This window comes from Phyllostomus hastatus, unplaced genomic scaffold (genome assembly GCF_019186645.2).
Source record: "Phyllostomus hastatus isolate PE091 unplaced genomic scaffold, TTU_PhHast_1.1 phas_contig_402, whole genome shotgun sequence".
In the NCBI taxonomy this organism is placed as follows: Eukaryota; Metazoa; Chordata; class Mammalia; order Chiroptera; family Phyllostomidae; genus Phyllostomus; species Phyllostomus hastatus.
This window is the reverse complement of record NW_025333873.1, coordinates 586,529-612,735: the sequence shown is the minus strand read 5'-3', so window position 1 is coordinate 612,735 and position 26,207 is coordinate 586,529. Positions and strand designations below refer to the sequence as shown.

Here is a 26,207-nt window from a genome sequence, read left to right as displayed (position 1 = left end):
GAGTTACGGTCTTCTCAGACCAGGCAGATCCAGAAGAGTCTATTCTGTTAATAATGACCCGGAAATTACTGCTGGTCCTCGGTTGTGTCCCCTCAACTCCAGCCACAGCTCCACGCGGACATTCGTGCTCATGAGGCCCGGGGTGGGGGTGGGGCGTTAATTTGACCAAGACTTTGTAAATCATTTGAAGTTTTTATTAAAATGAACATGATTACTCTGAAATTGCGCTTGGCCAAGCCATCACCCCAGGGCTGTTGGCTGCAAGTAGACCTTCCCTGGTTACTTTTTAAAATAGCTTAGCAAGCCGCACTGCACTCCGTTTCCTGGGTGAGTGGCTCGTGCAGCTCCTCCTCGGGTGTACGACCGAGGTCCAGACACAGCTGGGGTGACAGTTCAGATGCAACAGAAAAAGGAGCACCGACTTTCTGGCCAGTCCGACGCCAGCATCACCAGTTCATCATGAGTTAGAGACACATGTGTTTAAATTCATTATTTTAAGACAAAGTTAAATATGTTTCATTGACATTTCAGCGAAAATGAATGTTAACAAGGCTGAGATAGTTTGTTAAGCCAGTTATGACAGTTATCCATTTATTTAGCAAATATTGATTGATTGACTAAATTGAGACAGCATTGAACCCAGTGCTATTGGACATACAAAAGTGTCACAATACCCATTACTCTTGAGAAACGAATACAGCCTTATAAAGTTCTTGCTGAGTTCATGCGTTTTCAAAAACAACGAAGAAAGTCTGAGATGAAAAGCTTCCTGCTTCTGTATGGTTCAGTGATGAATTCCTAACGTCTGTGACAGTTTTTGAAAGTCTCAAGTGTTAATTTTCATTTCTGTTCTCCCATTTCCATAGGAGTCTAGAGCTGATTCTGAGACTCCTTTTAAGGCTTTCTAAACACGAATAGGATCAAGAATGATGTCTTCTCAGGGAACTAGTCCCACCCCCAGAGCAGGGACAGCTCAGTTTGACTTTGAAACTGGCTTTGACCTTGGCACTTAGGGCAGGATTCCACCCACACACACACACACACACACACACACAGTTAAGTGAGAGTAAATTGTGGTGCAACAGTACATGAGGCGAATTAGCCGTAGAATAATTGAGCTGTTTTCTGAACTGAAAGATACACCAGAATGAGTTTAGCATTCACTTTAAATATGCAAACTAGTGTTTCTGAGAGGGTCTTATTGAATTTACTCTTGCCGTCAAGTTGCCTTTCCTGACTTTCTCAGTGTGTGCAATATTTATATATTTATGGCAGTGGTTAAGAAAGATAGGTGACATCCAGAAAGACTTTGAAGACAGACAAGTCAGAGAGACTGGAAGTCATACCGTGACTCTAGCTGAGCCAACTGTAACAGAGAGAAAAGGAAATATTGCCCCAAGAGTCACTGATGGACTTTCGTAAAAATGATGAATAGGAGCAGCACCAGGAGGAAAAAACCAGAGGCAGAGATAAATGAACCGCAGGAGGACATTCCTTTATACGGTCATTCTCCTCGCAAACCTGTAGTTTTCTCTGTCAGGCTGGATATAAAAGATACTTAGTAAAAGAGAGTTTATTCCTATTATTAAATAGAAAATTTACTCTAAGCAACGTAAACTCACTGGAATAAAAGATAACCTCGTTCGCCCCAGGAATGGGATAGATCGTACCAGATCTCACTTTTTTGCAGGTCGATGAAGGAAGCATTTAAAAATTCACCTGTGAGCCATAATTCTCTCAAATAGAATTAGGTTTTCATAGCCATACCTAGAAGAGTAATGGAAAATTTTCCATCTCAGAACCATATGCAAGAAAACATACCGTAATTCAGTCCTTTTCCATTGGACACATTCTCAATTAGAACAGCGTGTTTCTTCTGCTGTGGGCAAATGTTGATTAATTGGTGTTTTGTTTGTAATATGTTTCAGAAATGGAAAGAATTTCGGTTATATTTGCAGTGTAATTAAATTAAGATATTTAAGTTTGTCTAAAAGGCTTTTGCTGCCAAACTTAACATATTGAGAGGCTATTAAAAAGATAATGTAAAGACCGATTGTATTCGTCCAGATTTTAACTTTTGAAAATTGCGCTTATTGGGAATGCCAAATGACAGCGTGGGGGCCCGGCCCCCGTGCCTCTGTGCAGTGGGAAGAGCTGACTCAAGCTTGGGAGGCAGGAAAACTGGCTTCTAAATGCAGTCCTTGTATTTAGCCAGCTCTAAGCCTCTTTGAAAAATTACTTAATCTTTCGGATCTTCAGTTTACTGAACTGAAAACGAGACACACTGCACTGGCTCCCATCATGAAGTTCTTGAACCCAACCCCAGGGCTGCAGAGTCAGACTGACTAGGTTAGAACCACCCCTCGCCCCTGATGGCTCTGTAGCCTCAGACAAAGGCTGCAGCCTGCTTGGGTCTCCAGATCCACTCCTTGGGGTTAATTGTGTTGAATAAAATAATAGGAAAAAATACCTACATACTGTTGGGCATCCAGTGTGTTTCACTCTCTCTTTTCTCTTAGTCTTCATAATACAGAGGAATCATGTCTCTAACAGGTATTTCTGTGAATAGTATGTTCATTCATAGCCGTGTGGAGAATACAAAGATGATAAAGACATGCAGCTTGCCCTTGAGGAGTATAATCTAGTCCAAGAGATATGATTCTGACACAAACACTTAATAAAAACCGGGAAAACAGTGAGCGCCGTGAGAAAGGCTCGCATAAAGAGCCGTGGGATCCAGAGAAGGGGGGCCGTGTGTGTATTATCATCGGACCCCGAGTTCGGGGCACTGGGAGAAGAGGAAACAGCCTCGGGATGTTGTAGTCATTAACGCCAGCTGTGGAGATCTGCGCGCAGGAAGTGGCTGGTATCCCTCCGGGCTCGCATCGGTTTGTACCGAAAGATAATAGATCCTGAGGGACTTGCTGGGAAGGGCACCTCGTTGCCTCTGAGGCAGTCATGCCAGAGGGCCTGGCTTGGCTTTAATTACGAGGGAACCTCAGGGGAGCCACCTTGAGAAACCACAAAACAGCCGTTAACATTAGTTCCTGGATTGATCCTGAACCAGAAAAGGGATAATAGTGGAACAGTTGGCAAAATTTGAATAAAGTTTGATTCGCAGATTAGCTGATAGTGAAGTATCGATGTTAATCTGGTCTTAAGTGTTCCATGTTTGTACAAAACGCTAACCATTGGGGAAAGTGGGTGAAGTTTACTGAAAGTCTTTTTAGTACTTTGCAACATTTTTTATAAGCCTGAAATTATTTCCAAGTAAAAGTTGAAAAAAGAGAAGAAAGATAATAGATGCTCACATAGTATAAATTCTTTCAAGATTAATATAGCTGAAGTAAAGATCTGTTTTAGACTTACATGTGAGAATTAAGGAAAGCTAAGTGGTCACTGCAAAGCTGTTCCTAAATTTTAAAATATGTTGACAGGTTTCACTTGACTCACAACTTGAAACTAAAACGATGCACATAAACACCAGAAAGATCTAAATAACCTTGTCCTCAGGACCTGCATGCAGCCCTCCAGTGTAGAGCAGGTGTCACTGGCCGGCACAAACCACCTCTCCCTGTCCCGGGAAGCGTGCTGTTAACGTCTCAGCGCTTCCCTGGCAGTGGGGACTGGTGCTGGGATTTTGCTTTGCGTATTTTTTGTTAGCTCTTCCTTTCTAAATATGCTGTTATTTCTGTAGCTAATACAGAGTAGCTAATTTAGATTAAGGGGGGTTAGGGAGGCTGTTATTTTTAACGGGCCGATTTCAGTTTTTCTAGTGTTCATTAATTATTTATGAATATTTTATTACTTAATGAAGACCTCAGATTCAGAGGATCGAGTTAATCGCACTCCTCAGTTTACAGAACAGTGTCTGTCATGGGTCTCGGGCACAGCTTCTCTTTGGTTTCGTTGCTTGTTCTCCATCCCACTCTGCCCCTGTACCCTACTCACACTTCCTCCCCCTTCCACAGTCGTCATTCTTACACATTTAAGGTGCACCTTTTTGCTTCTGTGAGTTCCTGTAAATTTTTGTTTTGTTTCATGTTTCTATGTTTTCAAGTTTACATAAGTAGGACTGGTATGGATCTTGTTCTATTTCCGCTTTCTCACTTAGCATTTTGCTTTTAAAATACGTTCATGTTGTTACGCATATTTCTAATCCTTGGCTTCTGACTACTGCCTTCTCCGAGGTGTTTCCTTTCCGAGTTTCAATTACTGAGGCTCCCAAAGACACCCAGGCAGCCGCCAGCTCTTACCATCATGGAAGAACTTGCAGCAAACATCCCAGAGATGCTCTCTGTACCTGTGTGATCATTTGTTCAGGGTGCGTGCCCAAGAGTGGAACTGCTGAGTCATAGGGTTAGGTCACTTCCGTTTGACCAGCTCCGAACCACTCTCCAAGATGGTTATCCCCTGGAAACTCACACTAGCCGTCCACCAGTGTGTCTTCACCCCTCGCTCCTACCAGCGCTTGGTATCACTCAGTTCTGCTTCTTGCCAGTGGACTATGGGTAAAGTGATGCCTTGTTGTTTTAATTTGTTTCTGGTTACAAAGGATTTTCATGTGCCTGTTAGGTTTCTGGGTTTCCTCTTCTACGTTCATGTGGAAAATAGTACAACAATTAACACATAATAAACTTCCACATACTCACAACCGGAAACCTACTTTTGCCCCACCCCTTGTAGCTTCCAGTTTTTTATGGAGATTATTCTAGTGATGTATCGATTTGCACTAGTTCTTTTGTGTTCTGGATTTCAACCCCTTGTTGAGTGTTACACATTGTAAATGTTCTCTTACTCTATTACATATCCACTGAACAGAAATTCTTAATGTGAGCCCTGGCTGGCGTAGCTCAGTGGATTGAGCACGGGCTGCGAACCAAAGCATTACAGGTTCAATTCCGAGTCAGGGCACATGCCTGGGTTGCGGGCCGGGTCCCCAGTGGGGGCCACATGAGAGGCAACCACACATTGATGTTTCTCTCTCTCTCTCTCTTTCTCCCTCCCTTCCCAACTCTAAAAATAACTAAATAAAATATTTTTAAAAAATTTTTTAAAAAGAAATTCTTAATGTGATCAACATCATACATTTTTTGCCTTATAATTTATGCTCTTAGAGTTTTTTGTTTTTTAAGAAAAGTTTTGCGACTTGATCACAAAAACAGTCTCTGTTTTCTTCAGTCGACTATCTAAGTGCATTTTACATGTAAGTTTTTATCCATGTGGAACCCTCCTGTAAATGTGTGTGTCGGTGTGAGGGCCCAGTTTTATTTTTCTCCAACACTGTATTTACCATCTGTCCCTCTCTCACTGATCTGTGAGGTCACCTTTGTGTCTGTTAAGTTTCTACCTACCCATCAGGATGGCTTTGAACTCTGTTCTGTTGCATTCGTTTTTTTTTTTGTTTTTTTTTAAGAGATAGACTCGTAGGATGTTTGTTTTTCCGTAACTACTTGATTTTCCCAGAATTTACTTACAACGTTGAAGTCCCTGTTTCATCTGAGTGTCAAGAAACTAGTTTGTGCACGCGCATGCTAAACCGGAATCGCGACCTTCCCGCCGTGAGAGCTGGTGGGCCGTTCGGGCCACCGTGACCCTGCCGCTCTGCGAACTCACTCGCCGCACTTTTGTGTGACACTCATGTCGCTTCTCAGAGTTTTATGTTGACTTTTATCATTTCACGTGTTTATTACTTAATTTTTCATGTGTTCAGATCTTGTGTTTGAACTGGATTGTAGACTTCCAAAGCGCAGGGACTTCTCCCCATCCGGACTCCCCCACGGCAGCTGCGTCCGGTGCAGGATCTGGGGTCACCACGTCCCTGCGGTTCGGTGAGCGCTCACCGGACTTGCCGTGAGCGCCTGTGATTGGCTGCGTTGAAAGCGCCGAGCAGAACTGGGGGCACCGAAGGGCGGCAGCTGCCTTCCGGAGGGGGTAGGTGGGCCAGACGCACGGTTTCTCCGGCACCGGCACCGCGTGGCCGCAGCCACACCTCCTGCGGCAGTCTGCTTCTTAGCGACTGTGCAGTTGGTTACATCTGAATTTCCCCGTATTAGGATAGGTTTTAATTTACCAGTTCTTTTCTTCTTCCCCCATTTATTTTTAGTAATTGCATTTTATTTAGTTTTCCGTAATGAGCCGAGTGAAAATCGGTTGTGGTAAATAAATCATGTGCGGGGGAAAGCAATACATGATCATTAGAATTCCGCTATCATTTAATTAGGCATTCCATTATTGAATCGGTGTCTCTGGCTTCTCCTGGTCTCTGGCTAATCTCGAAACAAATCCTTCTTTGTGGACAAATATTAGCCCGTAATAATTAGAGTAGTCATCTAAGCTAAGGCTTTTCATTAAATCTCTTTCTGATTAAGATAGCTCCCCAAGTACAGGCTGATTTAATTTCATATGATTTATCCACTTTTGTATTAAAGTCTGCTGGAAATTGTTTCTACAGCAGAGGATTAGGAATATTAAGGCCATCTCTGTGGTCACGGATCTTTTTTTAACTCCTTGGACTTGACCGGTTTTGCCTCCTCACCTGTTTCCTTCTTTCTGCTTTTCCTCTGGTTTTCGATGACGGACACTGAATTCTGTTCCTGGTCTTTTCCCTTCTGTCTTAATCAGTTTCCCCCACACTCCTCCCCCCTTTACTTGGCCCAGCCGCACCACTTGCTCGTACACTTTCCAGCCTTTTTCTTCCGACCCTTTTGTCCCGGTTTTTGTGTTCATGTCTTGTCCGTTTCATCCTTCTGCCTTCCCCACTCTGTGTGCGTGAGTTTGCTTTACTGTCTGCACGTGAATGACTGAAGCTACGTGAGTTAGTCATACGAAGTCAAAGAATGTATTCTAACTTGCTACAGCCAAAATACCTTGACACTATTTTTTGTGTGACATCAGGGAAGTCCATTATGAGCAGAGAGGACGAATAGACATTCTCAGTTGAAGAAGAGCGGGGATGCCAGGGGAGGGGGAGGGCATTTCTGCCCCCTACGAAACACTCTCTTGTGAGGGCAGTGGTACGCTAGGAACCTGAGGCAGCGGTGGGGCGAAGGCCGGCGGAAGGTGTTCCGAAGTCAGGCCTGGGCGCTAAGGACCTCAGACCAAGTCAGGCTGAGACTCCTAACAGGTCTGGGCAGGGATGCAGGGGCTTGAGCAGCCGTGTCCGTCAGCAGAGGGGGTTGTCAATGGGCCGGTTAGGAGGGCGCAGGAGCTGAGAGGGGGGAGATCTGTGACTGGGGAGAAGCTGCGGTGGCTTGGGAGGAGACTCCCCACCCCCACCCCGGGAAGAGGCCAGAGCAGAAGCGGGAGGGTGGCTGTGTTAAGGGAGGTGGCCACTCCCAGTGGCAGAGTGCGGTCTGCATGGATGGCAGTGCCAGCTCCGAGAGAGTGTTTTCCAGCTATTGGGAACCTCACGGTTCTCAGGGACGGAAAGGAAAAAGTAGCACAGTGGAGAATGACAAGGTGTTGGCTGAGGAATTGGGAGTTCTATTTAAAGACGGGTTTTTGAGAACTGATGAGGAAACAAGTGCCCCTGCAGTGGTACCTGACTTGAAGAGGAGGCTGCGTCCCAGCATGCATAATGAAGTGGCCTCCTCATCAGGGGGAAGTGATGGAGACAGTACTCGGTACTGCAGTTCAGACTTCCAGGTTAAAGACGTTGGCAAATCTGCCGTAAATAGAAAGTATTCAGGCACCTGTGTAAGGATTTAGAGTCCTTATCCCAGTCAGTCGTCCCAGAGCCCCATGAGGGGAGGTACTGTTGCTGTGCCCGTGAACAGATGGGGCTCAGAGTGCACGCGTCAGGGTCATGGCCGATAGGGGGCAGGGCCAGGAGCTGTCTGCCCCCACCTTTTGTTCCAGGAGGATCCAACTGACACAGAAGGAAAGAGGGGGAGTGTTCCTGGTAGGAAACAGTGGTATTTACAGTGGTATTTTCTCTGACAAAGAAGACGGTGCTGTCTGAGCCTTATAATAGCAGCTGATTTTAAGTGGCTCATGCGTGCCCTTTTATTCTGAAGCTTGAAGGTGTCTTATTCATTGGTATTTTTAGTCTAAATCTGTCCAAATCTGTCCATCCAAAACTGTTCCTCAAAGTGTACTGAGTGGTGCCGATTCGTCACGCTTCTTATTAGCCACCTACTATTATTATATGTCAGTGTCAGAGGGTCACAGTGAGTAATTGTGCAGTTACCAAATCCAACTTTTATCCAAGTGGGGTAATTTTCTTTTTTAATCTTAAAAACAGTGCACATATCTGAGAAACATGCTAACCTCTTACCTGAGTGTTCATCATTTTCCTTTCATGCAAAGCATCCTAGATTACATGCTACTTTATCTAAAACAATAACATATTATATTATTAATATGCAGTCAGATTTATGGATCTGGGTGTGGCTAATAGAAAATAGGCTTAGAATTTTTAATTTTTTAAGCAGGCATTAAAATGAGATCCAAAAAATTACATTTTTGTATATTCAGCATACATTTAATTATGGAACGGGGAAAATTTCTGTTCTTATCAAAATTTGTAGATCACTTTGGGTTAAAAATAAATTTAATAGCTTACGTCTCTTTTATCCTGCCACTGAACTATATACTTGGATCTGACCTTCAGCAGCCATGGGCAAACCAGGGTTTCTTCCCTCGGTTCTTTCATCTTAAACACACAGATGTGTCTGTCTTTGGCTGTGGCCCATTCCCAGGGAGCTCTTCACATCGGGCAGGATTCTCCCAGTAAACACGGGCTCCACCTGACAAGCCTGGAGACACTCCCTCCGGTAGTTACATTTGCAAATTCCAATCATATCTTTTCCACTTCTCGTGGTTAATGACATATGATGAACGTATTGAGAATCCCCTCAGCTTCAGTCCGAGACTAAAAATTAAGATCTGAAACACACGCATTGAGCAAGTGCTCATTCTGTCCCCCCAGGGAGAAAAGAAAAATCTGGGGACCCCAGTGAGCATGGTGGTCCCAAGGGAATGGTGGCTTCACACAGTAGTCGTACAATATGAGCCTTTCCACACTTACCGTATCCGAGACAGAACAGGTCCTGTCCAAACCCGGATCAGCAGGTGACAAGGGTCCAGACAGCATTAGATTTGTAATTTAAACTATGCAAAGCAGTGAGATCTTTTCAAATGGCTTTTACTGAGGGTAGCCACTTCATTTGCATATTTAAGTGGATTATTTTCATACTAAAAGATTTAAAGACAGTATAAATCCTTTGCAGTTGCAAGGATTTCTCTTTTCTGAATCTTTTAGTTCCACTATATATTGGTAAATGAAATAAAGGCACATCTCCGCTTTTGAATATTCATTTCATTGTTGTCCCTTACATGTGAACCAAGCCCGGGTCAGCCACACCAACCCCTTCCCTGTTCTCCTCCTAGGGGGAGGCCAGCACTACCCCAGGCTAGAGTCCCTGGGGCCGGGGTCACTGCAGGGTGAGAGGAGGAGTCAGCTCTCCTGCTGGCAGTGCAGAGTTCCCTGCGGTGCTGAGTGGTCCGGAGACCTTTGTTTACTTCAAGAAAAGTTTGAAAGTTACCAAGACAGCCAACTGGCTCCCTCGTGGATAAAAACCTTCCTCCATTTCCTCCTCTTTGGCTCTGGTGTTTCTGCCACTGCCTGCTCTTCGTTTCTTGCCTGCCCTGCCTTGTGATGACCCTCAGGCCACTCTGCCTGCCTCTCTTGTCCTTGGTCCTCTCTAAGCCATTCTTGTCGTTGCCCTCAAGGCAAATCTTGCTAAAATGAAACCATCTGATCCCTTTTCTGTTAAAACTCCTGAAGTGGTGCTGCACCATCTGAGGGGCTCCTCTGCCACCTACAGCGTGGAGTTCAGACTCCCGCTGAGTTCAGACTCTCGGTGAGGCCTCTCCTGTGTGCCTGCATCCTGCTGGTGGGCTCTGCGCTCGCTGGAGGGGAGGCGCACTCTGCCCCTGGGCAGCCTGCTCCCTCCCCCTCCCTGCCCCTCCTGGTGCTCTGTGGTCTGTTTAGGGCTCTGTGCCTGCCTGTCTCCCTGGTTCGGTCCCAAGCTCCTGAGCGAGGTCAGCCCCCCCCCCTTTGTCTCCAGCATCGAGCACATGACTTTGCTGGAAACACCTCCCAGGTAATGTATCTGCACGTACTGAGGATGATGGTGATACCGAGCCAGGGTCTTACTCGGACCTCCTGTGGATATGTTTTTAAAAATTAAAAAATCACAAAGTTTTCATGGGTTTCTGACCATTTCATCAGGTCGGATTCCGAATTTTTCTTCCCATTAGCTGTCATGGTAATATTGGGTTAAAAATGAGAAAGCATGTGTTTTATTTGGAGAGAAGGGTGTTTGAATAGGGACCTCGAAGCATGAATCCTATTGGTGTAGAAGGGCTGGTCCTGTGCCCTTTTATTCCTGTCTCAGATCCGACTTAGGTGCTTATTTAAGTTCTAGAATGCAGATTACTGCTTGTACAAATGAGGATGATTGCTTTCTGAAGGTCCCTGTGGTCATTTAGCACGCAGGTGAGAAACCCCCAGTGACTGGTAAGTGCTGACCCAGGTGCCCAGGAACACCAGTCTTCACAGCCCTGTCTGCTCCTCACGGTGCACTGTGCTCCGACTCCCCCTGGCTCTGGCCCTGCCTGCAGTGTGAATCAGCCCTGCTGCCTTCTCTCTCTTCCAAACCTAGGCAAGAACCTGGACGCCGTGCACGACATCACGGTGGCCTACCCGCACAACATCCCTCAGACGGAGAGGCACTTGCTGCACGGCGACTTTCCCAGGGAGATCCACTTCCACGTGCGCCGCTACCCCGTGGACAGCCTGCCCGCGGCCAAGGAGGACCTGCAGCTCTGGTGCCACAAGCGGTGGGAGGAGAAGGAAGAGCGGCTGCGCTCCTTCTACCAAGGGGAGAAGGATTTTTACTTCACCGGACAGACCATGATTCCGCCTTGCAAGTCTGAGCTCAGGGTCCTTGTGGTCAAATGTCTCTCTATACTGTACTGGACCCTGTTCAGCCCTGCAATGTGCCTGCTCATCTATTTGTACAGTTTTGTCCGGTGGTATTTTGTCATCACCATTGTCATCTTTGTACTGCAAGAGAGAATTTTTGGTGGACTGGAGATCATCGAGCTTGCATGTTACCGTTTTTTACACAAACAGTCACAGCTAAATGCAAAGAAGGGTGAGTAAGATCAGGTTCACAGTGTAACAAGCTTGGGAGTACTTGGGAAGTGTTGTAAGCCTTTGCAAACCAAGATGCGTTTTTGCATGACGACGTCAAATATTTCTTACTACCATCATTATTTGTTAAAGATACTTTGCACTTAGTTTTGTGAGAAAATACTGCTACACACATTTTTTTCCTTAAATCTCTGAATGTAATTTCAGCACGCATAGCGGGGAGCAATCGCTGTGACCTAACTCGGGCCAGAGTATTCTCAAACAACCGCCAGGCTGTTCACAGACAAGGCACACACGAGATTTTCCCGGGGCTCTGTCCTATTTCCTCACTGACGCCCAGCCCAGACGCAGACCTGGGCTTCCGAGCACCGGCCCAGCTCAGAAGCTGGCACTCAGCTGTCCTCAGTCAGGGTGAGGGCCCCCCTCTCGCGCCCGCCCTCCCTTCCTCCCTCCCTCCCTCCCAACTCCTCTGTGTCAATCACACCACCGCATCCTTCCTTAAGACCAGAAAACAGACGTCTCTTGTCCTTAAACTGACCAAACGTTTTAACAGGAAGACCACCTGTGCCCTTTGCTCACGTGGAAAAGAAGACCTGGACGCGACTCGGGGCAGCCTCAGGCTCCCACCTGGAAACCTGAGCTTGAAGTTTTAAAGACAGGAATTAATATGTTTCAGTTCTACTTAATCTCGCATGCCTAGTGCTGGCGTCTTCACGGCGTGTGGGCAGGTGTAGCCCCTTCTGTGTTAAAGACAGTAAAAACCACTTACTTTTTTAAAGGAAAGCATGGAACATTCTGTTATTGCAGTCAGAAACTCTCCTTTGAAGTTGTGTCTTTTGAAATATTTCTGTGAAACCTGCCCCGAAAAGGAAGGGGAGTGTGTTTTCTCCGCGCGAGTGGCGCCCTCCCTCCCACCACTAGAGCAGCAACAGCAAAGCAGCAGCAAAGTGGCGCCTGCAGACGGGCGGCCGCGGCGCCCTGCCAGTCAGCCCTCGCAGCCCCCGCAGCGCTCACCCTGCGAAGCAAACGAACGCAAAAGCGGGTCCTTCTTTTCCAGTAATGGGGAGGGAGTCTCATTTTTAGTGCCAGGCTTCCTCCTTCAATAGTAAAATTTAAACATTCCTGGCCAGTAGTTCACCTACATATATAATCCCTGTTATTTGGAGTCAGTGGAAAATCCAGCAAACCAACGGCGCCGACCTCCTGCTGAGGCACAAAAACTGCGTGGTCATTTCCACCCTGCGGAAGGCCGGGCTGCTTTTTTGGTGACGTGACGAGGATGCTGGTCAGAGCAGCAGAAAATCCGAGGCCATTAAAAGTCTTTAGCCGTCAGCAGACCTGCCAGCTGCACTCCCGCCTGCACCAGCCTCAAAGCCACTAACTGCTTCCTGCACTGCTCTGGCCTGAACGCCTTCCCCTGCGTTACATCTCATTTTTGCTGCACACTGACTTTGACCCAACAGTGGAACGCGAGTTGCCGTGAAAGGTGAGCACTTTGTGAGCTGAACTTACCGGGCAGCTTCTCTCAGAAAGTGCTGTTTCCGGCAGTTGCTGTTGACACGCCGCCCCTGTCGGAAGAGGACTCACCAGCACTTCCACCCCACGCGCCCGCTCACAGGTAGCTGCACCCTGGAGGCTGTTTGTAATCCTGCTGGGAGCTACTCATCGGTTATTAGGGACATCTGCTGCAAACGCAGCTGTAGGACGATAGGTTTTTTAGGGTGTATTTTTTAATTTTATTTTTTTCTTAATAAAGGAGGTTTGTGATTTAGGTTTCTCTCAGACCTCCTTCGGTTAAGTTTGGAAACACAGAAACAGTCTTAACGCCCAGGAATGCATCTGTCCTGGACGCAGGAGGAGAGCCGGGTTCCCTGCCCCGCAGGTGTTCCCGCTGAGGCCCGCCCTTCCTCCCGCCTCGCAGCCCACAGCTCACGGTCTGCGTCCTCTTTCCCTGTCGGAGCGGCACGAGGGAGCATCTTTTCTCTTCAAAAATGTTTTCTGATCATGTTTTATTTTAAGATAAAACGCAGACTTTTTTTTTCCTTACCTACCCAAAATTCATAAACACTAACACTGGGGAATGGAGAGAGGATGTGCTTCCTATAAGAATTAGAAATAACGTCAGAAAGAAAAAAGTTGCTTATGTGTTTTCCTACACATGTGTACTTTTCTTATTTTAAACAAAATTTTTGAAAGGAATAATGCAGTTCATGACGCGAACGCTATCTAAAGTCGGTAAGATGGTATCGGGAGCTAAGCCAGCTTCAGCGCGGCCATGGGCCTCAGCAGGGGCGCCTCCACGCCTTCCGGCCAACGCTGCGGACTCGGCTGCTGCTGGACGCACTCCTGACGCCCGCCAGGCCTTCGGAGGTCGGCTCACAGCCCTGCGTCCGATTGCTGGATCTTTACCGTGCGGGGATTTTTTAAAATATATTTTATTGATGATGCTATTACAGTTGTCCCATTACCCCCCTTCACTCCCCTCCACCCTGCACACCCTCTCCCACCCACAATCCCCCCCTTTAGTTCATGTCCATGTGTTGTAAGTTCTTTAGCTTCTACATTTCCCATGCTATTCTTGCCCTCCCCCTATTTTCTAAATACAGCGAGCGTGGTGGATCTAGGACCTAAACCCTCACACTGAGAACAGGACCCCGCAAGGAGGGGCGCTGGTCAGGTCGCACGTTCTCCCAGCAAACATCTCCCACGAAACCAGCCACAGGCGCTGGGAGGTTCGGGAGGAGAACGCGGTGAAAGGCTAAAAAGAGAAACAGGTGGTAGAGCCTTCAATGTAAAACTACGAACATCCTTCCCTGTTCGTCACATGTTAAAACACAGCCAGGGAAAGTAGCAGCCTCCTCCCCAGTCGCTGGGAAATCGGTTCCTCCCGCAGCGCCACGCCAGAGACCGCACGTGGTGGGGCGGAGCCTCGGTGCTTGCCTCGCCAGGACTGTGCGCCCTGGCCGCGACCATCACGCCCGTGCGTGTCCGCTAGAGACCCTGGTGGAGGGAGACTGTTGGTGTTCAATTGTTTACATTTCTTTATATAAATAATGTGCTTTCAGTGCCTTAGTTACAGGTCCCTTTCTTTTACTTGTTCCAAGAATTCTGCAGCGTGTTTCCTGGCTGAAAGTCTCCTCGCTGCCCTCGGGGAGCTGTTCATGGACCGCTGGGCACTGCGGTAAACACTACTTCTGATGCCGTTTGGAGAGGGGCGCGCGGCGCTGAGGCAGCGGCTGCCTTAGCGCCCTTAGGTGTGAACGCCAAGGGTCTAGTCACGGGGGGCACCAGACTTGGTACGGCCTGAAAGTGGTCCTGTGCCAACCTTACGTTTTTATTTCGGAAGAGAATCTTAGTTTTGGTAATTTGTTTTTTAAAGGATCATTATGTGCAAAACACCAAATTTTAAAAATAACTCACAGAATGGCCTTAGTTTTCAATGTCCACTGGTATGTTTGTGAGTTGTGCTATCTGTAATGTAAACCCCAGAATAAAGTGGAGCAAACTGAATGGAGTTTACGTGTGTGGTGTTTCTGTCTTTGCAGGGGTGACGGTGTACTTTGTTTCTCTGCATTGTTCTAGCCTTACAGTATGCAGCAGTCCAAAAGCTAGTCAGTCAGAACCCTTTCAAAGATGTGTTTTAAAAAGTGTCTGAGCAAGGAGGGAATGTACTGCCTCCCTAACGGATGGTCCCGAGGTCACAGCTGGATTCCGGGGTAGTGAGTGTCACCAGAACCTGATCGCCTTCCCTCTCTCAGCTCAGCCCGGAGAGCAAGTTCACGGCTCCGCGAGAGCGGGGATCTCACAGTCACGTCAGCCTCACTAGCTGTACGAGGTGAATGGGGCCCTATGTACGCCCCCTGCCCCCTGCTACCAGGGCTTGATCTACGAAGCAAATCTTGAACCCACACCTGAAAAATGTATAAAAATGTACATAGCGAACAGACACATGCACACAAAAATCATGGAACTGAGGGGTAGCAGGATACAATGCCCCAAACCGCGTCTGTAGGAGCTCAGGGCACACCAGTCCAAAACAAGCCACTTTGGTATAATATTTTGAGCTGTAGGCACTTGAGAAACAGGAAGTACTGGGAGAGGCTCTCACTGCTGAACTCCGTCCGCTTACCTGCCTAAACTAGACGGATCCTCCAAAAGGAACTCAGCTGCCATCAGTCCCCTCCCTGGGAGTTTTGTCAGCCAGGGAAGGCTGACGCTGTCACAGGAGAGGAGACCCGAGGCCCTCCTCACCCCCAGACAATCTTGGCCACAAACCATCAGACCTGCCATCTCTTCCAAGGGCCCATTCATTCACCTTTCCTAACAGTCACTGGCTCTCCCCTAACAGGCCTACTTCCCCTTCCCCTATTAAGATGGAATTTAATCCTGACTTTGAAGTCACCTTGGGGAGTTACTCATTTTTTCCTGGGTTTCTCCCATGTATACCTGAGGGATACATGTCAATAGACTACTGTTTGTTTTTCTCTTGTTAATCTGTCTTTTATCACAGGGGGCTGAGTCAAAGAACTCAGAAGGGCAGAGGGACAATTATTTCCCTCCCCTATGTAACCTATTCTTACAAGCTCTGCGAGGCCCCACTGTCTTTGGTTCTGCCGCAAGCACCTGGCTTGCAAGAGGCACTCTGTGGGGAACCCGTGGAGCCGTGCTCCGGCAAAGGGGCGCGGGGGCCAGAGGCGCACAGACCTGCGGAGCCCGTGTCGAGGGCTGGCCCGTCGGGCTGCCGGGGTTTCTACATTCCATTCACTCGAGGAGTGAGAGGAGAGCGTAGTCTGTCTAGCTAGCTTCCACTGGCCTTCCATGCCACTCATTTCACCGATCAGTTTGCACACGGGGCTTAGCGCACCCCCCTGTGGAGGGTGGGTTTCCGATGAGGGTGCTTCCAGTGCCGGTCAGGAAGCCCCGGGGGGTGCACAGATGCTACTCTGCACACAGACAGTGCCGTCCTCGGGTGGGAACAAGTTAATCACTAAGAGACACTTGGGCGCTCCAGGCTGTGCCAACAACTTGCAGGATCCACGAGTAGCCTCTCGCCTGCAGCCCCTTCAGCCCCCCACCCTCCCAGGTTCAAGTCCAGTGGGAAAGAGCCAGAAAGGCTGCTTCCTCGGTGGCGTGACAGAAATCCTAAACTGGGTTTCAGTGTTTGTTCGTTCCCGAACTGCGTATTTGCCCAGAAATACAATGGGGGTTACTCGCTGCTCCCCAACCCCAGCCAGGGGTGAGGGGCAAGTGAGGGATGCATTTCCAGAAGACAGTTAAGGTCATTTTAAGAAAATAGGATGAAATGCTGCAGGTGGCCAGATGTCCACCTCAACTGTGGAACTTCCCAGCCCCCCAGCGGAGTCGGGAGAGCATCAGTGTGGCTTCCAGAGGGTCCCTGACCTCTGCTCAGTGCGCCACAGAGCAGTTGGCAGCTTCTCTCTCCACCAACACTGGGCTGCACCCAGACACCCTCACCCACAGTCGGTCACCTGCGTCCGTCAGCTGTCACCTGCACCGGCTCACCCAGATGTACGCACTACAGTAGCGGAAGGAAGCATTTTTCTTTCCACGGGCAATCTGTTCCAGTATAAAGGCTGCAGCTCTAACGCCTCTCCCTGTCGGCTGCTGCACTTTCTCTCCCAGCGCTGCGGGCCCAGAATCCTGCCGTGTCACCCATTCCTCCCTCACCTGCCTGGACAGTCAAGGTGTCGCCCACCTGGGCCCTCCTTTCCAGGGGCAGCTCATCCTTCCTGTCGTATCAGTTCTGGCAGGCCCGCGACCCTCCCCTCAGCGTTCCCCGCTCCCAGGCCTCCTGTGTGCCAGTCTCCATGCTGAGGCCCCAGCTGGTCCCACCACGGCCCCCAGATTAATCAAGGGACCCCTCTTCTCACACTCCCAGTGGTTTCCTGCTGTCAGGTGGCCCGCACCCTACCTATCCCAGCTACTCCCCAACCCAGCCCAACCTCAGACCCCGGATGTGCCCAGGTGAGGTGAACCTTTTTGTATCAACACAACTGACTCAGCAAATCTCGTCATTGCCCAAACCTCGTGTGCCCCTCTCCCCCCTCGCTCATATCCCTCACCTGTGAGAGGTGCCTCCTCCACCAACCCAGGTCTAGTCAAATCCCACTTTCCCTCTGAAGCTTCTCCACATCGGTCCAGCTGGCTGTGTCCTCCTGTCGTGGTGATACTCCTCGGCCCCTCCCGCCAAACTGCACTGCGCCCTGTGTGGCGTTACAGTTAGTTTCCAGTCTTGTCGCCTCAGCCGGATGATAAGGCTCTGGAAAGCGAGGATAAGGATGTCTCAGGTTTCTCTGGTCCCAGCGTTCAGCCCAGCACCTTAGTCATTCTTTTTGCACAACAAATTCCTAACAGCGATTCCCTGGAAGCCACTCAGAAAGGATCCACTCTAACCTAGGTAGAGCTGGGTGCAGAGATTTACAAATTCAAACAACGACAATGACAAAAATGGAGATGCAAACCCATCCACCCCTAGAAAAATAGACTTTTTTACAAGAATCAAATTATGTTTGACTAATAATATGATTTACCAAAATATACTAGTATGTGAACTTCTAACAGTAAAAACTTGGCTCAGCATGTGCTTTATTCTTAGTCCTTCCTGCTCACATACACACTTTCCTTCCCTCCAAAACAAAACAAAACAAAAACCCATAACACTTGAAGAAACAGCACCTTGTAGGTCTGAAGCCACCAGACAGAAACGAAGAAGGTGAGTAAGAGTGGATGTCCTGTCCTGCCCAAGGCAGAGGCCTATGTCTGGCGCCAGAGTGTGGGTGCCCCAGGGCTGGCGGCCACCGGAACACAGCTGGCCAGCAGAGGGCACCGGCCCTGGGGCTACTTTGTCCGCTGCACATGGCTAAGTAGGAGTTGTGACAGCTGGTGGTGCGGCTTCCAGAAACCAGTGTAAAACGACAAATGACCACGCCCACAGTGGAATTTTCCATCCCGAGGGCTGGCAGGAGGCAGGGGCTGAGAGAGAATGCATGGTTGTCGTGGACGTAAGTAGCTAGGGCTTGGGAAGTGTGTTAACAGAGCAGCGGAAAACCCAAACACGGTGCTTAGTTACAGTGAGAACGGAAAGAGATGGTCTGCAGACCACGAGCAGCACGGCACACCCGAAATGCAGCTGTGATTTGTATCGTGGCCATTTGGAAATTGTAATGAGCCATGGAATGCGAACCCTTCTCACTGTCCCCACACAGGCACCAGTGAGCAACAGGCAGAGAGTTTGCAGTTGGCAGAGCGCTTTCTCAGACGTTCTCCACAGTATGACAGCATGAACCCCAAAAGGGGTTAGGGGCATCCATGCCCAAGATGACTCAGCTCCTAAGTGGGTGAGGCAGGATTCAAACTCACAACCCCATGTTCCGAGTATTCTGCCATTCAACTCCAAACACTTCCACACGGGCAACAACGACTAGTCTTGGGAAGACATGCGACAGTGAGGAGGCGCCGTGGTCCTCTACTAAAAGCTGACTTGGGGTAGCTTCCTGACTGTGGGATCTTAAGCAAAACCCCACAGCTGGCTTTCAGTCCCACATCTGAGAAATGGAGGAAATGCCCACGGGCCGGCCTCCTTCCGTCACAAACGGCTATGAGATTCAAATCAAAGAATGGGTGGAAAAGGGTGAAGTGTTCTCAGCAGTCTTCTGTAAAATTCTTTGATAGGGCCTGGCCCCTTCCCATCCCCACGGTGGGCATGTGTCCTGCGTGGGACAGAGCACCCAGTGGACCCGTATGCCCCACCCTCTGGTCACACAGTGTCTGGGAACATCTGACCCCTGGCGCTGATGGGACAATGGGTGCCATGGGCCTCGGCCACCAGCCAGCCCTGATTCTGGGCCCGGCCCTTGTGCAGGGGAGTGGAGGGCAGAAGCTGCCCATTGTTCTGCCTAACACCACTCCCATTTGGACATTGGCAGCCCCCACTCATGGCTCCTACCCTTGACCTTCATTTCTTCCAGCGAAGAAAGATGACGCACTGGCTCAGCCTCTCCCACCATTGATATTTTCCTTCCCAGGCTCAATGGGAAGATTGTGGGGTTATTTCCTAAAAAGTAAATGGGAAGGACGTGGCTTGGTCGAATGACAGCCTCCCACAGTGGAAACACTGATGGCATTTCAGGCCTCCACATACTTGAGTAAAGACAGGAAGGGAATGAATGAATAAACCGTGTGGCTATCTGGGGAAATGCTTCTCGGCAGAAGGAGCCACAGGGCAAAGAATGTTGAGGCAGGAGTGTGCGCTTTACCCAGATCCCCCAAACCTCCCCATCGTGCGGAACCAGAGCGCAGTCAGCACACCCAAGAAATGAACATGGGAGCCATAAGACGAACTACCTTACCGAGCACGCTCCCGTTTTACAGGCACGGGGGAAGGTGAGCAGCATCACTAGTCGTCAGGGGAATGCCCATGAACACCACAGGAAGACACCACAGGTGTCAGGGCGGCAGTCACCAAAAAGGCAGGAGATAACAAGTGTTGGCCGGAATGTGGGAAAGGGGAACCCTTGAGCACTGCTGGTGGGAGTATAAACTGGTGCAGCCACTCCAGAAAACAGTAAGGAGTTCCCTCAAAAAATTAAAAATGGAGCTGCCGTGTGACCCAGCAACCCCACTTAGGAAAGCGCTGCCTCAGCGAGCTGCACCCCCATGCTCATCGCAGCATCGTCGACGGCCAGGACATGGGAGCAACCTGAGTGCCATTGAGGGTGCACGGGTAAGGATGTGAGGTACACACACACACACACAGGCACACACTCACAAGGAGATACTGTGCAGCCATAAGAAGAAGGAGAGTCTGCCTTTCATGACAACATGCGTCGTCATCACTGAGTGAAACAAGTCAGACAGAGAAAGACAAATACCGCATGACACTATGTGGTGACACCACTTATCTGTGGCATCCAGAAAAGCTGAACTCACCCAAACAGAGAGTACAGCAGTATTTGCCAGAGGCTAGGGACTGGGGAGATGGGAGGTGTCGGTCGGAGGGCACAGCCCCAGCTGTAAGCGAAGTAAGATCTGGGGGTGAATGCGCAGCGTGGTGACCGTAAGGAACAATGCTGCATTATATGCTTGCAAGTGGTTAGGAGAGTAGATTTTAAATGCTACTGCCACACCTGCACACACACACGCACATCAGCATTATGTGAAGGGATGGAAATCTTAACTGGCCTCAGTGGTAATCATTTTGCAATATATACATGAGTATTGAATCATCACGTTTTATGCCTTAACCTTGTATATGCTATACGTCAATAATACCTCCATAAAGCTGCAAAAGGGAAGATCGCAAGGCAGACAAGCTCCAGCCAGCAGCTCAGGTCTGCTCGCTCACTCACTCCACCAGCGTGTACTGAGTCTCCTGGGGACATGAGTGTGGGTGGGGTTGGCTGTGGCTCTGCAGCAAAGCTACGGAGGTGCAGAGTGATGGGGGGAAGGGGACGCAGGGCCAGTCCATGCAGGGCCTTACAGGTTACAGCATAATGCACGTGGAGTGGTGTTTGCGCACTGGAGAGGGGGCACAGGGAGTAACGATCTGGTTTGTGTTATGAATAAAGAGATCCCCTAGTGCAGCATGAAGGGTGGGTTGCAGGAAACCAGCTTATCGATCAATTCAGGGGAGGCCACTGAGCTGAGGCACCTGCTGTTCACCTATGAGGAGCACCAGCATCTCACCCGCCCTTACCCTTTGCCAAACCTGCTCCAGAATCTCTTCCTTAGATTCCTCATTCTGTGGCCTGGTGATGTCACCCATCTTCCCAGCCATCCAGCTTCGTGCTCCATGTCAAAGGTCTGCTCTGTGCAGACTCAGGCAAAGGCATGGGTTGTCGACAGGGCTCTCGGGCCCCAGACCCTGCCCTCGGACCCACAGCTGGTCTCCACCCCACCCACTGATGCTGGAAGTCCTGGGGACAGCACACGATGGCTAGCATCTCTGAACTTCTGGGCAGTCTTGGGAAACCAAAGGGGAAAGACATGTTCTCACTTGCAAAGTCTTCAGGGAGGCCATGGGGTACCGCAGAGTGGGCTTCAAGGCTGGCTCCTTTCCCAGCTTCGTGCTCAAGCCACTACTGATAGAAGGAGAAGAGTCCTGATGCTCAGGGATTCACAGCATGTGACGAGCTAGTCCTGGCTCTGCTCCTCTGCCCTGGTTTGCACCCTTGACCATTCACGACAGCTCGCCGTCTGGTGACTAACAACTCTGTCCTTCCCGAGACCTTTTCCAGGTCAGTAAAACTCAGGCTAGAGCTGCCGGTCTTTAGCGAAGACTCAAGGTCATGGGTGGGACTTGCAACTTCCCCGAGGGCAGCCTGGTGCTAGGAGGAGGGCACGTACTCTAGACACAGGCCAATCTGGGTTTAACCCCAACGTCATCATGGGCCTGCTGCTTGAGCTTGGGTGAAGCACAAAGCTGCCTAAACTTCCTGAGCCTCAGTTTCCCCAACTGGAAAATAGAGATGATAATTCCCAGCTTGGGGCCACCAGAAGGATGATAAAATGATAACTGTGAAACACGTGATGAAAAAATGCCACTCCCTGCCCCTACCTTTTGGTAGCTCACACGGGCTCTGGATTTTCCATCTCAAGTTTTAGATTTAGCCCTACAATGAAAACGTGGACTGGGAGCATTGGAGAGGTTAGTTTAAACTGAACATATGCAATATTTCCCCTCCCCCGCAGCTTGCTTCTGGGGAAAAGCAGTGCTTTGTGGTCTCTTCCTTTCCTTTTCGTCTTTATTAGCAAAAGCCGGAGCTGATGGTAAAATTGGCACCAGAGACGGCAGGCAACTTGTCCAAGGACACACGCGGCAGCGACTTCTCCTGAGCTCCCCCGTGTGCCAGGCGTCCTGTCCCTTCGACATTCTGTCCCACCCCCTGCTGGGACAACACCCAGACACCCTACACACAGAACTACGGAGGGGGACTTTCAAAGGCCACTTAGGGAGGCTGACCGTGTGTACGTGTAGAGAATTTTCAATCGGTACCTTCTCAACTAGAGAAGTCAGGGCCTTAGGGACAAGAAGATGATGGGTGATGGTTAAGTGAAAACAATATCATGAAAGGTATGGTTGGATAGGCTGCGTGAACGTGTTCAAGAAAGAAAGCCTGAAAGGGAGAGGAAAAGACACGACTCCTCTCCACAGCGGAGAATAACCTTTTGGAGCCTATTGTGTCATCTGGTCAACCAGCTCACACTCTGGGTGTTTCCAGGTAGTGAATGTTGACTCTCCCTTTTATGTGAGGCTCCCAAGTGGTCTGACAACTATGCTTTGGTATCATTTCAGCCCAGGGTTGCAATTCTTTTAATTTCTTGTCCTGGTTCATCTGAACTGTAGCACAGTCCCGACACTGAAAAGGGCACCTGCAAAGAATATGTAAATGGCAGGAAGTTGGGGCTGATAATATGCATGACTCCTCTGGCCCATGTCATGGTCACGGACAGCGGGCTGTCCCTCCCAGAATGTCAGTCACACAGCCCTTCATGGGGAACACATCCAAGTCAGTGTCCTTCACTTCTCTGAGGGTACAGGGGGTCCTTCTGAAACGCACTTGGTCTTCCTCCGATATACACATTCCATGCGGTTCATTCTTACTGCACAGTTGTGAAAAAGTATGCAGTTGATCTCCAAAGCAGCTAATTGAGATCTAGAACATTCTTGAAATGAGTGGTCTGCACAGAACACAGGCCTCCGATCCAAGAGCTGTGGTCCTGCACGAGTTAGTTCAGGACTCACGAGGTCTCTCTTCGGGTAAAGCTGTGATTAGTGGAGCTGGGGGCTTAGCCAGTAAAAGATCATGAAGCTGTTCCTCCTCAGATGTGTGGCCTTGGGTCGAAGTTGACCCCGATCTGTCACACTGCCCAAGAAGTCCGGCATGAGGTGAGGGGCGGGAAATTGGAGGGAGAGCTGAATTTGATTAAACCTCCTGGGCCTATGGGAACCCTTAGGAAGGAGTCTTTGAAACAATAACTAAACCCTCTAAAGCGAGGATTAAGGATCCCCTCCCAACCCCAACAGAAAACAGCTCTTCAGCTCGCAGAGACGGAGAACTTCAGAGGAGACAGAGACCCCCATGAGGGGGAGAGGGGTAGAAGAGTGGGGGGCGGGAAGCAGCTGACTACTTGTGTTCTGCCTTGTTCAAGGTGATGATTCCTAATGAGCAAGGAGAAATTGGGTAAGTTCTTGTGCAGCCAGTGCCTTGACCTTGAGGAGAAGGGATAATAAAACAATCCAGGAAGGTATCTAGCTTCCCATGTAGAGCCATGACCTTTTATGAGATTACAGAGGCTCTCACTATGGAGACCAGATTACTTTCTTGGGAGGAGAACCTCCTTCATCTTGGCAATGTCAAGGCCAAAGTTATGGGGGAGAAGCCTGGCAACTGACCTTCTCCTGAAGGAGGAGACGCAGGGACTGGCTTTGACCCTGAGGTTAGTAGACTCGCCCCAAGGGGCCGGCACGGTTGGAGTTCCACAGCAGATACTGCAAATGGGGTCCAAGTCCTTCATTTGTCCACGACTGGGTTGTGATTCCATGTCAGCAACGAACCAGCTTCTTGGCTCAAAAAGGAGAAGACTCCATTGTCACCAGCCAGCTCCTTCATTGACCATCAGCCCGTCTGTGACCATTCAGGAACTCCCACGAACTCCCAAAGCCACCAAGTCGGGGCTCAGGTGTGCATGAAGAGGCAGCCTCCTCAGGCCTTCCTCGTGGGTTCCAGCCCTGCCCCCCACCTTTCCCCCAGCCCCACCCCCTGCCACTCTGCACTCTGTTTGCCGACACCCCTGCCCAGTACCTGCAGATGAGGCCCAGACTCCTGGTCTGCCATCCTCATGGATTCTCTAGCCCCTTTCTTGTGGTTGTAGCCCTTGAAGCAATTTGCGTGTTTCATCTCCCCAGCGGATTGTAAGCACCTCGTGACCAGGACTCCTGGCTGGTACCTTTGTGCTCTGCAGCGCTTAGTACGATGCTCCACACGCAGGAGGCACTTAGAAAGAGCTTGTTGAAGGACAGGTCTGAACGCAGACTTGGGATGCGAGCATTTGCTACGGGTGCGGGTCCCTCTCTCTCCTTGGGAACTCCTCCGCCCGTGAGTACAACCACTACATAGTGGCCCATTATCGCTTTCCCTTGGTGCTCACAACGATGCTTCTCATCTAAATGTGAACCGAGCACATGGGTGAAGGGAGAATCGCCCTGGTGGGTGGTTCTGTGTCTTCCTAGATGCTCAGTCACATCTAAACGGCCCACGTGACTGTGTCCGTGCCCGGGCCCAGCAGCCGCACACGGCACCGGGGCGGTGAGAACAGGCCTGTGGGCAAAGAAGTGAGCAGAGCTGCCTCCTCCTGAGGGCCCCTCTGGAGGCTGCTGGAAGCTCAGCCCCGCATCTGGAGGCCATTGACACCCGGCTCACACCTCCCGGGAAGCCAGCCCACCTCCCTCCGCTGTGCTCCTGTCCTTCCTGGCTGCTGGGGCCCACATTCCTAGCCCCTCGGGGTCACGAGGAGGAGCAGGCTGTTGATTGGAATGAACTGCAAGTCCGCTCTCGTGGTTCCTCTGCACCTGCTCCCTCCTGGGCCCTGAAGCCAGCCGTTTCCACAGCAAACAGTTGTAAAGAGCCAAAGGGGGCCGGGACCTCAGGTGCGGGCGGCGGGTGGGGAGTGAGTGCAAACACTCGGCCAAGGCCCGTTTTCATGCAGATGTTTTTAGCCATAAACCGGGGTGGGGGCACCGCACAGCACGAAGCGGGCCGGGCTACTCACGACAAGGCCTGCGAAGAGCATTAGGCGGAAGCTCAGCTGGTGACTCAGAGCTTTCACAGGTGCTGATCTCCACGCCCGGCAAGCTGGGGTGGGGCTGAGCGCTGCAGGCCTTGGGGACGCTGGGTGTGCGGCCCAGGAGGCAGGCCCTGGGTGTGCAGTGGATTTGGGACACCAACACCCCAAATTCCCAAACACACACTGTGTAGCTGTGTTAGTGCACCTCCCTCCATTCCGATTAGCTCGATTCCTGAGCTGTCCATGGGGCGGGTGCCGACCATGTTCACAAATGAGACGCAGAGGCTTTGCCTAAGAGTCCCCGCTGTGCGGGGAGCACAGGCACACACAGCAAGACAGTGCCTTGCGCCAGGACAGGGCCGCAGCGTGCGCGGGGAGCGTGAAGCAGAGAAGGTCGGAGTAACTGGACATGGGGCCGAGGCAGGGGGGCTAGGTGACCCTTCCTGGGTGGCTAGGACTTGGACCGATGTCGAAGGGGCCAGACGGCTCGAGGAGCAGCATCCGCAGGGGTGGGGAAGTGTGGCAGAAGTGGCCCGTAGCCCAGTATCCTGGAGTGTGGCACGATTTTGGGCCCTACGCAGGGAGGGCTGCGCCGGGGCGCTGGTGCTGGAACGTAGGTGAGATCCAGTCAGAGGACGTTCCGAAACGCCGGACCGAGGAAAATTTTCAGTGCTTCAGATGTGAATTAGTTACCAACTTTCATCAAGTAGGAGGTTTCATAAACAAAGCCGGGTTCTTAGGAAACTCCAGGAGGGCCAGCAGCTTGGGACCTCGGCTCCCTTGTGGCTCTGCCTAGCTGTGGCTTAGTGGTGGCCGTGCCACGCAGGACAAGCATTCTCAAATAATCCCCAGTCCCCACCACTCCCTAGTGCATCCACTCACCCCCAGCCTGCTTCCCTCCTTCTTGTCACCCGTCTGCCCTCCGTGGGTCTGCGAGTTTGTGGGCTTCGCCACAGATCCTGCGGAGATGCCAGCAAAGGCTGGAAAAGTGCCACCGAGACTATGGGAACTATGTCAAGGCTAGTGCGTGGGCTCCCAAAAGAGCCCTTGTGGAGGAGAAGGCCCGAGAGAGGCCGAAGGGAGAGCGTGGAAGGAAGGGGAAGACTGGGAAGACGGGAGTGAGGGCAAGGGAGGGGTGGGAGCGAACCCCAGGATTTCAAGGCCAGGATTTGGGGCAGCGGGGGAGTTGCTGGAGGAGGAGATGCAGGGGGCGAGCTGGGCTCCGGCAGAGGGTGGT

General features: G+C 50.2%; 1 protein-coding gene across 5 annotated transcripts in view; it reads left to right on the top strand.

Annotated features, from left to right (window-relative positions):
- Window positions 1-14,678, top strand: part of LCLAT1 (lysocardiolipin acyltransferase 1) — a 150,459-nt gene extending 135,781 nt beyond the window's left edge. For 4 of the 5 annotated variants that reach the window (XM_045844564.1, XM_045844565.1, XM_045844566.1 and 1 more), the window contains 2 exons: window positions 10,671-11,165; window positions 14,269-14,678. In XM_045844564.1, the coding sequence (XP_045700520.1) occupies window positions 10,671-11,165; window positions 14,269-14,294 (521 nt within the window). In that variant the 3' untranslated portion in view covers window positions 14,295-14,678. Of the gene's footprint in view, window positions 1-10,670 lie in introns of all 5 variants that reach the window. The other variant, XM_045844568.1, reaches the window with a different exon arrangement.
- Window positions 14,679-26,207: the final 11,529 nt, after the last annotated feature.